Source organism: Diplodia seriata (genome assembly GCF_021436955.1).
Source record: "Diplodia seriata strain FDS-637 chromosome Unknown scaffold_8, whole genome shotgun sequence".
Taxonomy (NCBI): Eukaryota; Fungi; Ascomycota; class Dothideomycetes; order Botryosphaeriales; family Botryosphaeriaceae; genus Diplodia; species Diplodia seriata.
The window spans coordinates 1,907,489-1,920,661 of NW_027117315.1; the positions used below are offsets into that span (position 1 = coordinate 1,907,489).

The following is a 13,173-nucleotide window of genomic DNA, read 5'->3' on the forward strand; positions in this document are numbered from 1 at the left end:
CTTTTATACGGTACATCATCTCTCGCAGCTCTGCAGCTTGCCAACTCTGACGACTAGACTCTGACAGTGCCTGGCTCGTCCCAGAAGATGCTCGACAAGTCGCGCGGCATAGCTAGCGTTGACACTGTCGCCTACGACCTCGAGGACTCCGTCACGCCTGGCAAGAAGGCCGAGGCTCGCGCCAATCTCCGCCAGTTACTTGAGAAGCCCCGTGTGCCTGGCATCCGCGAGCAAGCAGTGCGCATCAACTCTGTCGACAGCGGATATGCCTTGGATGACTTGACTGAAGTGGTACTGACCCCCAGTCACACATTCTCCTGATTCGAAGTATACATCTAAACTGCTTCCCCTCCCCCACAGCTCAAAGCCCCAAACCTCGACGCCCTCGTCATTCCCAAAGTCAACTCCGCCTCCGACCTCCACTTTGTCACCGACGTGATCCGCCACACGCTCCCACAACGCCATCCCTCCACCGCCCCTCCCGCCCAATCGCAACAACAACCACTCCGCCTCATTGCCCTCATCGAGTCCGCCAAAGCCCTCATGGACCTCCCCTCCATCTGCCAATCGACCCCCTACCTCTCAGGCCTCATCTTCGCCGCCGAGGACTTCGCCCTCGACCTCTCCCTCACCCGCACGCCCTCGCTCCGCGAATTCCTCTACGCCCGCTCCGCCATCGTCACCGCCGCCCGCGCCCACAACCTGCCCTCCGCCATCGACCTTGTGTGCACCTCCTTCCGCGGCGACGAGGGCCAAAATGCCCTCCGGGATGAGTGCGCCGACGGCAAGAAGCTGGGCTTCAACGGCAAGCAGCTGATCCACCCGAGCCAGGTCGACGTCGCCCAGAGCGCTTTCGCGCCGGGAGAGGAAGAGGCCGAGTGGGCGGTGCGCGTCGTGGTGGCGGACGAGAAGGCGGACGAGGCGGGCAGGGGCGCGTGGACGCTGGATGGCAAGATGATCGACAAGCCGGTCGTGGGCAAGGCGCGGGCGATCGTGCGGAAGGCGGAGCTGTGCGGGACGGATGTTGGGGCGTTGAGGGAGAAGTGGAAGGGGCAAGAGCCCGAGTAATGCGCCCTGTTTTCTTTTTGGGCATGGGAGCTGCAGAATGGTCATCGAGGTCGAAAATGGCCAGGCCGGGCTTCCTCTCCTCGTTTTTAGTGTGAGAATGCCCTGCAACTCATGCTTTGGATGGGCAAAACAAAGGTGAAACTTACAGATGGTGCAACAGCTAGCTGTTCTTAAGTATGTGTTGGTCTTAAAGAAGCAGCGCTCAAGCATCAGTAAAGTTCAATAGGAGACCCCAAGAACCAAATTCAACAGCAGGCAGAGCGGCAGAGTCAGATGCATGAGGAACCGAAAATGGGTGATCGAAACGTGCTTTTTTCTAGACGTGTAGAGCGTCGTCATTCTACCAACAAAAGAGAATAACCTTTGAGAAAGAGGCATACCTCTCCACACATCAACACACTTTGTCCGTTGTTCACCAGCAAGAAAAAAAAAAGAAAAGAAATGAAAAAAAGAAAAGAGAAAGGAAAAGTAGGGAGTACGCTCTACTCCACAATTTCTCTGGGCGCCTGTCTATCAAGCCAGGCTTAAGCGCCTTTTCTCCAGGAGACCCAAAATAGGAATAAAACATTACAAGTCGCCCGGCGTCCTGTACGTACGCTTTGACTCCCCTGAGAGTAAGTTTTTGGGTAACGAGTATAAGGATGAAAGTAAGGAGGTCCAGTCTCGTCGTGATTCGGAATCAGGTTGGGAAAGAGAAAACAAAACAGATAGCTAGAGAAAAGAACAGAATCAGAAATAGAGAGTGATATCAAACGAATGCCAAACGATGGAAGGAGTTCGCCCATGTAATTCCATCGCAACCGACCACCATCACAACCAACCCGAAGCATCACCATATCCACAGGTGAAAAACAGCCAAAAGCAAATCCAGAAAGCAGAAATGAAAAGACCCTGGAAGGAAAAAGGAAATATGAAAAAGACCACGAAAGAGGAATGCAGGATATGCATGTGATGCAGGATGGTTCCAGTCTACCATTGCGTGGGTGAGAAGCAAAATTGGTCTACCGACCTCGAGCGTAGCAAGACACGGAGAGGGTAGCGGTAGTGGTCCTAGCGGTATTCAGTGGGGAATACCATGGCCAGTAACATGCGAAGAGCTGTGAATGGTCTTGGAATCAACAACTCCTGCATCAACGCGCATAGTATGGTAGCGTGATGACCCGTTGTTGCTTCCACCCAAACCTCCTCATGCTGCTGAGCAGAACGCACCCCTACGGACGCGAAGGCTGAGTGAAGGGTGATCATTTGATGATTCGAATGCAACTGTACGAAATCGAGTGAAGAGACAAAGGCCCGAGCTTCAAATGACAAAATGAAGAATGAGGAACGCGTGGCTCTTTACGCAAGTGACTTCTTGCGGCTGAAGAGCGCACGCGTGCGCGACTTGTCACGCGCCTTCTTGTCGGCTTCTTTCCTGGTTGAACGACCTCTGCGGTCGTCATCCACTTCGTCGTCTTTGTACTTGTCCTTGTGGATCCTGCAACTCCTGAGTCAGAACCTGTCCAAAAGCGGAATGAGCTATTTCTTGAACTTACCAGCTGTTGCCTGCGACGCTCACGCCCTTTGCCTCGGCCATTCGGTAGAATTTCGCTGATCTCTTCAAGTCCTTCTTGCAGCCAACGCCCTCGTGGTAGCAGAAACCGGCTTCGGCAAGGGCATCGCCATCGCCCCAGTTACCTGCGATCTCGAAACAGCGAAGCGCGAGTCCCTTGTCCTGCTGAATGCCCCAACCGTTCATGTAACTGACACCCAGCTCATAGACACTGACAGCGAACTGGGCTTTGTGAGTTCTCCGCTCAACCACGTCAGGGCCAGGCTTGCCCTTCGTCACAAGGTCCTCGTCATCTGCGCATTCTAATTGCGCAGCATCAACGGCCTTGCGCAGCCACTTCACACCCTCAGATGGGTTGGGGCGCATTCCCCAGCCATGACGGCAAGCAAGAGCGTACAGCAGCATGGCAGTCGGGATTTCTGCCTTCGCAGCCAGGCGCCAGTGGTAGGTTGCTTTCTGCACCTCACCCTTCTCGTGGAACTCGATGCCTTTCTCCAAGTGCATTGACGGTGTCATATCGGCGATGCGAGAGCCAGCCGTCACGCTCGTAGCTGCACCCGAAGATGATGGACGCGAGTGATGAGGCTTGAGCGTGCTGTTGCTGGAAACAGCAGAGGGCGATGAACCGCGAGGGATGTCGAAAGATTTAGGTTTGTCGTAGTATCTCTCCGATGTCGCTGATTTCGGAGGAGATGACGGAGACGGAGGACGCTGTCCAGCACGAGAAGCTGACGGTGCGCCATCCTCCCACTTGATCTGTTGGTTCATGAACTCCTGCGGACAGAGAGACTCCCTGTCCAAAGTCCGGCCGCGCGGCAACGCGTACTTGGCGTAAATATAGGAAGGAGCGGGGCCATCGCCATTTGCGCTCATGTAATCATCACTTGCCATGCTAATAGGGGTGTGGACCTGCTCATATGCGTAGGACGGTAGCTGATGGCCTTCGCCATATTCCTGGCGAGATGGGGCACGTTGAGAACCATCCCCAGAAGCCTGCCTCGAGGGAGTCCTTGCTCTTTCAAACGAGGGCCTGTGGTTCAAAGATGGCCGCAGGTCCGACAACGAGGGACGCGAATCCAGAGACGGCCTAGGCCTCGAGAAGTTGAAGGCTGGCTTGGCGAGTCTTTGGCTGCTGTAGGAGCACTCCGACGACACGGAAGGTGACCGAGGAAGAGACGGTGCGTAAGGAGATGCAGGAGAATGAGATCTGGAGTAACTCGTGTTTGAAGACAGCTGCCGGGGAGGCAGAGAATCGAAAGATCCACCCAACGACATATTCTCGACATCATCTCCGCTGTCATTTCTTACCGAACGGATAGTCGGCGACACCAAGCGCGGGGAGCGAGCAGGGCCTGGCGACCTGGGAGGCATCAAGCCTCTGCTATCTGACCTTGCAGAAGTAGTCGATTCCAGAGTAGGGGTTCGTTGCGGATACCCGCGAATAGCTTGTGCAGGGCCATTCCTGGTTCCTGGTGTATTGGGAGTAGCCTCTTCAACCCGAGTCTCTACTGGAGCCTCTATCGGCTCCGGTGATGCAGCACGGGGAATTGTGAAGTAGTCTCCGGGTTCATGGGCGGTGGGGGGAGTGCGCTCTTCCTCGCCGAGCGGGGAGAGCTTGGGGTCGTACTGTGAAATGGGACCGCCGAACTCGTCCGAGATCGTCGGGTACTGCGACATGGGTCGGTTGAGGGGCGTGACCTCCTTCGCGCTTTGCGGCGTTGAGTGCTCATCCTCGGGCGAGGGACCATCGGACCCGTCGCGCTCGGCGGATCGCGAGCGGTAGTAGCCCGGCGGCTGGCGCTGCCTTCCAAATTCATTCTGGATGGTCAGAGGGGGCAGTCTGCTGATGCGGCGGCCGTTTTTCTCCTCCTCAAATCTCTTGGCCAAGAGGCGCGATTGCATGGCAAAGGCATCGAGCGGCGACAGCGCGGGCGGCACCTCGCCGGTGCGCGGCGACGGCAGGTCACCGAGAAATTGCATTTGACGCGACCTGTTCGACTCCTGCGAGCCGGGCCGGAGGTCCAGGTCATTCGGGCGGTCGGAAGGCATGGCGGTGCAGCGAGAGGGCGGGTGCTGCGAGGTGGAATCGGGTGGCGGCTCAGCGCGGCGAGAAGGCGTCGGCGACAGCGGCGGTAGTGGTGGTGAGGATAAGCATGCGACTTATGCGAGACGCGGGCGCGGGGAGCTCGCAGCGACGCTAGTCGTTACGTGGGCGCGGGCTCCGGAACCGTGAGGTACGAGGGCGCGTTGAGCATAGGTGTCTCGTGAAAAGAGGCTGAGCAGCTGGTGGCGATGGGACGGCGCGGGTCGAGCTTCGCCTTGGGGTTTCAGGGATGCGAAGTGTTGGAGATGGCGCAACACATCAAGCTCACACCGATTGCAAGGAACGACAGAGGTGGGAGGCAATGGTGTGGTGAGACACGCGCGTCTAGGCCATCGGGACGGCGATCGCTCAACAGCAGCCGGAGTACGGGTGAGAGAAGGTGTGGAGGGCGACGATGGAAATACGAGTTGCAATAGGAGGGGCTTGGCACGGCGAGGGCGCGGCGGGAGCGCAGGCCGTTGCTGCGTCGGCCGTTTCGGGGGCGTGCGACTCCCTGCTGGACGGGGGCGTGGCTGCTCACGACTCAGCGCATGAAGCGAGTGGACGAGCGCTGGCAGAGCACACAGCACGGAGATGGTTTGGCGGAGCAAAGGCGCGCGGTGATCGGCGAAGGCAGAGGGTCGCTGGTCCCTGCAGGCGTGCACCTGCCGTGCGAGTGCCTGGCGCCCCTGCCAAATTGGTCTGCCCGATATAACACCACGCTAGCCCGCAACCGGCATCGACCAACGGCCGGTCGCACATTCCTTCCGCGTCAACACCTGCCCGGCGCCTTGCGGGGCGGACGCGCGATGGCAGCACGAGGGCGGCGAGCCAGATGCAGCCACACAGCCAGCGCGCCCGCCGCCAGCCACCGCGCCGCACCGCATCGCCGCGCCCAGACCGTGACACACGTTTTACAGCACCCGCCGAGAAGCGTCAACGAGCCGAGATTAAAGGCGTTTGCAGCGCACCTAGCCCGAGGCCTCAACCTTCTCCCACGCCTGCACGCTGTCCATTAGCTGCGGCTCTGCCGCCGCCTGTCCCCCTGGTCGGATCCCAAGCATCCACCTGACCAACCCGCCCGGCACCCAGCTGCCAACTATATCGTATGCCACGCTGCCCCTACCGACCCTCCACACCTTCTGCGGCCGCTTGCGGGTCAGTGCATCGAAGACCGCGTTGTGCAGCTCGCGCAGATGGCTGCCCTTGGCCGTGCTGCCATTTTCTGAGAACATGCCTCTGCTGTGCGCGATCCGGCTCTGTGTCACGTAGTTGTCGCCGTACAGCGCCCGCGCCCCCGCCGGCCATGCCTCTGTCTGCCGGTCGCGGACACTCTGCAGGTACTGCTTGTTGCCGACGCTGCTGCAGTCGAACGTCCCGAGCTTTATGTGACACAGGTCGATACCGATCGTGCTCAGCTCACCGCTCAGGGATGTCGCGAATCCCTCAAGCGCGCCCACGACGGTGCTCTCCACCCCGTGGAACGGCGGGCGCAGCGACGACACCACATTTGGCGTCAGCAGCAGGACTCGTGCCTTGAACTGGCAGACGACCGGCAGGAACGCTTGGGTCGTCGCGACGGTATTGAGCACCTTGGCGTTCAGGGCGTCCGACCAATATTCCGGAGAAATTGTCTCCACAGGCCCTGAGGGGTAGATGAGGTCCGGTACGAGCACCAAACCTGCAAAGTTAAGATTATGCGCTGAAGCCCCTGGGAATGCTTGGTGAGGGCTCAGCAGCGTGTTGTTGAAGCGTTCAATAGTGTACTGAGCATTGAGTGGCTGCGTCGCGCTGGTTAATATCCTGCACGCATTCTTGGGAAGGGGGGTTGTCTTACGTCAACGATGTCCAGCAGGAGGGGTCGAATATCCACTCTCGACTCGTTTTGCACAATCTGCTCCTCTTCCGGCGAATTCACCACGATGTAAACAATGAAGCCACGGCGCTCGAGGTCCAGCGAAAGCGACTTCGTAATGGGGGAGTTCGGCGGTCCGGCTATAACAATGACCTCTCTCCGCGCGCCGTTGCTGGCGCGCCTCGCCCTGCGCTTCCTCGTATACGACTTCTTCTGCTGATACATCACAACGGCACCAGTGCCCACAAAAGCAATTATAGCGGCAGTAACAGCGCGGTTACGCGACACCCAGTCCTGCGCGCGCTGAAGGAAGCCGGCTGGCGTTCTCTGCATCATGCGGGCCGGTGGCGACGGACGGGCGGATGCGGGGAGCCATGTTGTGGTAGCTAAGGTCTCTCGAATCGTAGTTGCTACCGATTCAAAGTGGCGGTCCGTGGCATCAGCGACCTCGCCGGTGAATTTACGAATGTCGCTCGAGATGCCGGCGAGCTGCGACAGTGTCAGTGGACAAGTCGGAGTGTCTGTCGAGGCGAATCGTCATCCTACCACGTCGAGGAAGTGCTGGTCGTCGGCGGTCATGTCGGAATAAGCTCTGACAGATACGACTCGGGAAGGTGAGACGTCCGGTGCCTTGCAGCGGGAGGGTGGTGCGCGAGGTGGTGCGTCGCGTTGGGTGCGGAGAGGCCTGGTCGAGACGATGTCATCCTCGTCAGAGCGGCGATAAGCTTACTTTGCTGCATCTATCAACACGTGAGCGCGCAGTGCCACACGCCCAGTCGCGTCGCGCCGATCATATTTGGAGCCGGTTGCGCCGACTAACGGCTTTGCTTCGTGGCTCTTCGGCCTGCTGAGGCTGATATCTAAGCCGACTTCGATGCTTCCACGCCCTTCGCGGTGCGGTGGCGAATGGCCGCCTGGCTGACGTGGAAGGGGTCAGCTCGCGTCTGCCTCGAACAGAAGCTGCGCTCAAGCGACACTTTTGTCGCGCCGCCATCAAGCTGGTCATCTACTGCAAACACGCCCTCGCTTCTTCGACACCACACACAGCCGCTCCCGAGTCTGGCCACTCGCTCCCCGCCTCGCTTCCGCCAGCGCTCCACCTTCCTGACACCGGCATTTGCTCGGTAGGATCATTGTGACCGGAACAGCCTCAGGAATTCACAGCACCATGGCGCCTCAAGAAATAGACCCGCAGTTCGGATCATACGTGCATATCCGCGACCTTCCGCGGCAGAATGAGGCTTTGCTCTTTCTCAAGAAGCTGGCCTCGGTCGTCAAACCAATCATGCGGAAGCGGGGCTGGAAAGTTGGCGAGCTGGCCGAGTTCTTGCCTCCGGAGTTGAACCTCCTAGGTCCGTATCTCACGAAATGTGTTACATGCTCTCCCGAGCTGATGTGCATGCTGCTAGGCTTAAACGTCAACCAGGGACAGAAGATTTTCCTTCGCCTCAGATATGGTCACGATCCAAAGCAGTTCCTTGCTTACGACACTGTGGTGGACACCTTACTACATGAGTAAGTTGATTTGTTTGGTGATTTTTATAAGCTTGACGTCATATTATCCGGAACTTCTTATGATGTGTTGACTTTGCACTGGAGACCTTGTGCTTTTGCTGACATGTCTACGTACTAAAAATCGATACTAAACGTCTGTATAGGCTCGCTCACGTCAGATGTGGCCCGCATGACGCACGCTTCTATAAGCTCGTACGCAACGCACAAAGAGAACGAAGTTTGGTTCAGACTAATTGAAGTGTCTAGTGGGATGAGCTACGCGAAGAGTATTACGCGCTGAAGCGACAAGGCTACACAGGGGAAGGCTTCCTAGGTGCCGGCCACAGGGTCGGTGGTAGAGCAGTTCCACTTCCCGAGATTCGACGACAGGCCCGCGTCGCTGCCGAGAAGCGGAAGACGCTGTCTGCCGGCTCTGGTCAGAGGCTCGGTGGTTCGACTATTCCCCGTGGTTCTAATATGCGCAATGTCATTGCAGATGCAGCAGAACGCAGGAATAGAATCACTCAGGGTTGTGGATCCGGAAACCACGCGATGGAGCAGAAGGTTGAGGAAGAAGCGAGACGATTGGGCTTCAGGACAAAGGCTGAGATGGATGACGCTGACAAACTGGCTATTGCCATTGCCATGATGGAAGGCGACAGGGATGCACATCGGCAGGAGATGCAGGCTCTTGGTGCATCTGAGGAAGGTCTGACTTGGTCACCGGAGGGAGGGCTCGAGATGGCTACGCCTCGGCAATTGACCGGGGTTCAAAACAGCAACGCGACCTCTACGACGTCGATCAAGCCAATTCCTCCTCCCACACATGCTGCAGCATCTGGCTCCTCGGTCTCTGCTCCCCGTTCAGGCCGCCCAGTGTCGCGACTCGTGACCGGGAACCCGTCAAGTACACAGAGCAGGAGCCAGCCGGAAGTGATTGACCTCACTGAGGATTATCCTAAGCAAGACACGACCACTCATGATTCTACATGGACTTGCGAGATCTGTACGCTCGTCAATGATATTCAGCATCTATGCTGCGACGCCTGTACTGTCGAACGGCCGGAGTCAGTGAGCGAGAGGATCAGCATGAAGGATCAGGGATTGCCGGTAGCTCCACCGCCACTCGGCTGGAACTGCAGGCGCTGCGGCAGCTTCATGGAGGCTCAGTGGTGGACATGCTCCGCTTGTGGCTTGATGAAAACATCCTCTTGAGTAGCCATCTCAGGGGCTGTACTCTGCACCGTAGTCCAGCCGGCTGACATCTGATTGGCAGCATCCCGTTACGCGTCAGCAAACGCTCGCTCGTTGTGCTTACTGGAAGATCAGAAAGGGAGTCGTCCGTGGGAATAGCTTAGTGATGGCGGAGGTGGTCACGGTTCTCCAGCTTGCCTGCATCCGGCTAGATGATGTGCCGCTTTTAGCTCATCGGATGCTGGCCTTAAATGGAACGGGCACGCCCCTTAGCATACCGGAGAATGGCATGTCGGCTTCAGGGAACATAGCTCCAGCGGAACTTAGCGGGTGCAGCGCATTACGTGGACTCTATAGCAAGCTATGGTACGCTAAGTGGGGAAATGAAGCTCGCTGATGCCAAGAATGGAGCGGTCGAATTGTGGCTGGCCGCCCGGCTCTACTTGGAGCCGCGGCGACACTATTGGAAAAAATGCTCGTGCCTCATTATTTGTAGTACACGGGGTTCAATACCTCGTGACTGTAGTGGAGATTGTTTTAATGCAGTGTCTTTCATGTCGCGAACGCGAGAAGAGAAAGGGAGAATGGCTACTCACTGAAACAAATACCTAGCTTGCGGGTGAATGCGGTTTCAGGCATTTTAGGCCTTGATACGTTGGAATGGAGCCATTATTCCGACTGCATTGGTAAAGGAACGCATATTTGGACGCCTTAGCAATAGCATATGGTATTATTGCAAACGAAGCAATCATAGTTCCGATTGCGGCAACGACTTCTAGACAAGAGCCAAGATTAACTCACGTGACTGCACTGAAAGGCGGTGAGCGCCGCCGATCATCGGCAGAAAGCGATTTTACATGGAAATTATTTCGGAGAGCGCGCAAATACACCGCGGCCATCGCGTACACCACGGCGTTCTTTCCCGCCACGACACGCCATGCCGCCCTCTCAGCTGAAGCGCCTGAAGGCGTCCCTGCGCGAACAGGGCATTGTCGGTCCACAGAAATCTAAGAAAGAGAAGAAGAGGTCTTCCGGCAAGGATGGCGCAGAGCGCGCCGCCCGGCGCAACGCCGCCCTCACCAACATTCGCGACAGCTTCAATCCTTTCGAGATCAAGGCCGCGAAGCCTGAGAAATTCGAGTCTACGAGCCTGCAGAAGGCGAATGCCAAGAATGGAAAGACTATGATGGGAAGGCCAGGTGTGACCAAGAGCATGGGCGAGGAGACTGTGAGTTTAGACTTTTCTTCTTCGAGGAGAGAAACCCCGAATTGAGACTAACAGTTGGTTTCAACAGCGCCGCAAAACTCTGCTGCCCGAATTACAAAAGCGGAACAAGGCTGGCGGTATCATTGACAGGCGTATCGGCGAGAACGATCCGAACATGTCGCTTGAGGATAAGATGATGGAACGTTTCACGCGCGAGAAGTCACGCAAGAAGGGCGCGGGTCTGTTCGACCTGGAGGACGACGAGGATCAGGAGGAGGTGCAGCTCACGCACATGGGACGCGCCCTGGAACTCGAGGGCGAGCAGGACGACTTTGACGCCGGCAGCCTCTCGGGCGGCAGCGACGACGAAGGCAGGCCGCGCCGGCTTAAGAGGAGAAGGGACTCGGATGATGGCACCGAACTTACGGACGAAGAGGGCGAGGATGCGCCGGAACGTAAGAAGAGCAAGGCTGAAGTCATGAAAGAGGTCATTGCTAAGTCGAAGTTCCACAAATACGAGCGCCAGCAGGCGAAGGAGGACGATGACGACTTGCGAGAGAAGCTTGACGCGGACATGCATGATGTGCTGTCTCTTTTGCGAGGCGTCAAGAAGCCCCACTCACTACCGATCGCTGACGGGACCGAGGGTGCACTCGGAACGATGAACCCGGAACGAATGGCGCTTATGAGCAACGCGGACAAAGCTAGGGCTGAGAAGGAGTACGACAAGAGATTGTTCGAAATGAAGCTGGATAGGCGCGCAGCTCCGACTACAAGGACCAAGACCGGCGAAGAGAAGGCAAAGGAAGAGGCCGAAAAGCTGAAGAAGCTGGAGGAGAAACGGATGAAGAGAATGAGGGGCGAGGAGGTCAGCAGTGATGAAGAAGACGAGCAACCAAAGGGCAATGTGGAAGCACAAGGCGACGAGGATGTTTTCCCGGACGACGCGGCGGAGTTTGGCTTGCAAGATCTCCATACCAACCTGCGGCCACCGGGCGTTGACGATGAGGACGATTTCGTTATTGATGATGACCTTGTCGCCAGTGGCTCGGAGATGGATGAGGAGGATGTTCCGAGTGGAAGCGAGGTCGAGAGCTCTGATGAGGAGGACCAGGAGCCTCAGATCAACGAAGAGGAGGAGGAAGACGAATTTGTCCGTGGTATACTGGGAAAGAGCGACGAGGAGAAGGCCCAGGAAAAGGCTCAGAATGCGAAGAAGGCACTTGAGACACAAGCCTCGAAATTATCCTACACATACCCTTGCCCTCAGTCACACGAGGAGCTGGTGGATGTGCTGAAGGGTGTTTCGGTGGTAGACACGCCCGTAGTAGTCCAACGCATCCGAGCTTTGTACCACCCTCAACTAAGTGCGGAGAACAAAGAGAAGATGGCAAACTTCTGCGGAGCGTTGGTGGATCACATCTCGTTTTTAGCTCTGCAAAAACCAGCCCCGTCATTGGCAACAGTCGAGACGTTGATCCGCCATCTCCACTCGCTTTCTCGGACTTTCCCACTTGACGTTGCGAAAGCGTTCCGGAGCCACCTACAAGAGATGCTCGGAGTTTCTACCATCAGCCCGGGGGACCTGGTTATCTTCACCGCCATTGGAACCATATACCCGACGTCCGACCACTTCCACCAAGTTGTCACTCCCGCTATTACAATCATGGCGCGCTGGCTCGGCTTGACGACACCGCAAACACCACAGGAGCTGGTCACCGGCGCATACGTTGGTACGCTATGCCTCAAGTACCAGGCGCTTTCCAAGCGCTACATCCCCGAGCTTGTCCGGTTCACCACCCTTGCACTGAAGCACCGCTCCACACCACCGGACATTACCAACACCTACCTCAACAACCTCACCACCATGGCTGACTACTGGTCGGCCACGCCCGCCTTCACCGAGGTCTTCACGCCAATGGCCCTTGCCGCCGTCAACGCCCTCGGCACTAAGGCCGGGCGGCGGGCGGCGCAGCACCTGTCGATCCAGCTGGCGAACGCGCGGCAGCGGCGGCGGCCGCAGGAGCTACACCATTGGCGGCCGCAGCCGATCAAGTCGAGCGTGCCCAAGTTCGAGGAAGGCTTCAACCCGGACAAGCACTACGACCCGGACATGGAGCGGCGCGAGGCGGCCAAGCTCAAGGCCGAGTACCGGCGCGAGAAGAAGGGCGCGATGCGCGAGCTGCGCAAGGACGCGTCGTTCATCGGGCGCGAGAAGCTGCGCGAGAAGAAGGAGCGCGACAGCGCGTACGAGGCCAAGTACAAGCGGCTCGTGGCGGAGATTCAGGGCGAGGAGGGCGCGGAGAAGAACGCGTACGAGAGGGAGAAGAAGGCGAGGAAGGGGGGACGCAGGTAGGTGGTGATGGGCAAGTGCTCATAGTAAGTAAGCATCATATTGGCGTTCTTGGATGCCCGGACACGGAAAAGAAATACTCAATGTCATGCGCAGAGCGTATCGCGCTCTTGCTTTGCTTCTTGGAAAGAATTTACTCTCCTCTGTATTTCTGTGCGAGTAACCTTGTGTGGATCATGCTTTTGATGTTACGGTCAATTGCGTGACTGCATCCATTATCTGTCCGCGCCTCCTCATGTTTTGTCAAATATTGAACGCGTTAATGGGATTGACACTCCCGGTTTCTTGAATTGACTACCTTTGTTTTGCTTATATACAGGGATGTTTACTTTGCGAAGATGAAGGAGAATCACGCAGTGATGGTGTG

The 13,173-nt window shown here is 57.2% G+C and overlaps 5 protein-coding genes across 5 annotated transcripts; 3 read left to right on the plus strand and 2 right to left on the minus strand.

Moving 5' to 3' along the window:
* Positions 1-87: 87 nt before the first annotated feature.
* SLS55_008186 (uncharacterized protein) lies at positions 88-1,068 on the plus strand (the record flags this gene model as incomplete). Its single annotated transcript, XM_066779600.1, has 2 exons — positions 88-291; positions 361-1,068. 2 exons carry the CDS (start codon positions 88-90, stop codon positions 1,066-1,068), a joined length of 912 nt encoding a protein of 303 aa, XP_066630404.1.
* A 1,338-nt stretch (positions 1,069-2,406) lies between these two features.
* Positions 2,407-4,669, minus strand: SLS55_008187 (uncharacterized protein; the record flags this gene model as incomplete). Its single annotated transcript, XM_066779601.1, has 2 exons — positions 2,407-2,545; positions 2,604-4,669. The coding sequence occupies 2 exons, from the start codon at positions 4,667-4,669 to the stop codon at positions 2,407-2,409; spliced, it is 2,205 nt and encodes a 734-aa protein (XP_066630405.1).
* Positions 4,670-5,674: 1,005 nt separating this feature from the next.
* On the minus strand, positions 5,675-6,894 carry SLS55_008188 (uncharacterized protein; the record flags this gene model as incomplete). Its single annotated transcript, XM_066779602.1, has 2 exons — positions 5,675-6,484; positions 6,541-6,894. The coding sequence occupies 2 exons, from the start codon at positions 6,892-6,894 to the stop codon at positions 5,675-5,677; spliced, it is 1,164 nt and encodes a 387-aa protein (XP_066630406.1).
* An 832-nt stretch (positions 6,895-7,726) lies between these two features.
* SLS55_008189 (uncharacterized protein) lies at positions 7,727-8,353 on the plus strand (the record flags this gene model as incomplete). Its single annotated transcript, XM_066779603.1, has 3 exons — positions 7,727-7,910; positions 7,968-8,073; positions 8,320-8,353. The coding sequence occupies 3 exons, from the start codon at positions 7,727-7,729 to the stop codon at positions 8,351-8,353; spliced, it is 324 nt and encodes a 107-aa protein (XP_066630407.1).
* Positions 8,354-10,183: 1,830 nt separating this feature from the next.
* NOP14 (nucleolar complex protein 14) lies at positions 10,184-12,809 on the plus strand (the record flags this gene model as incomplete). Its single annotated transcript, XM_066779604.1, has 2 exons — positions 10,184-10,474; positions 10,542-12,809. 2 exons carry the CDS (start codon positions 10,184-10,186, stop codon positions 12,807-12,809), a joined length of 2,559 nt encoding a protein of 852 aa, XP_066630408.1.
* Positions 12,810-13,173: the final 364 nt, after the last annotated feature.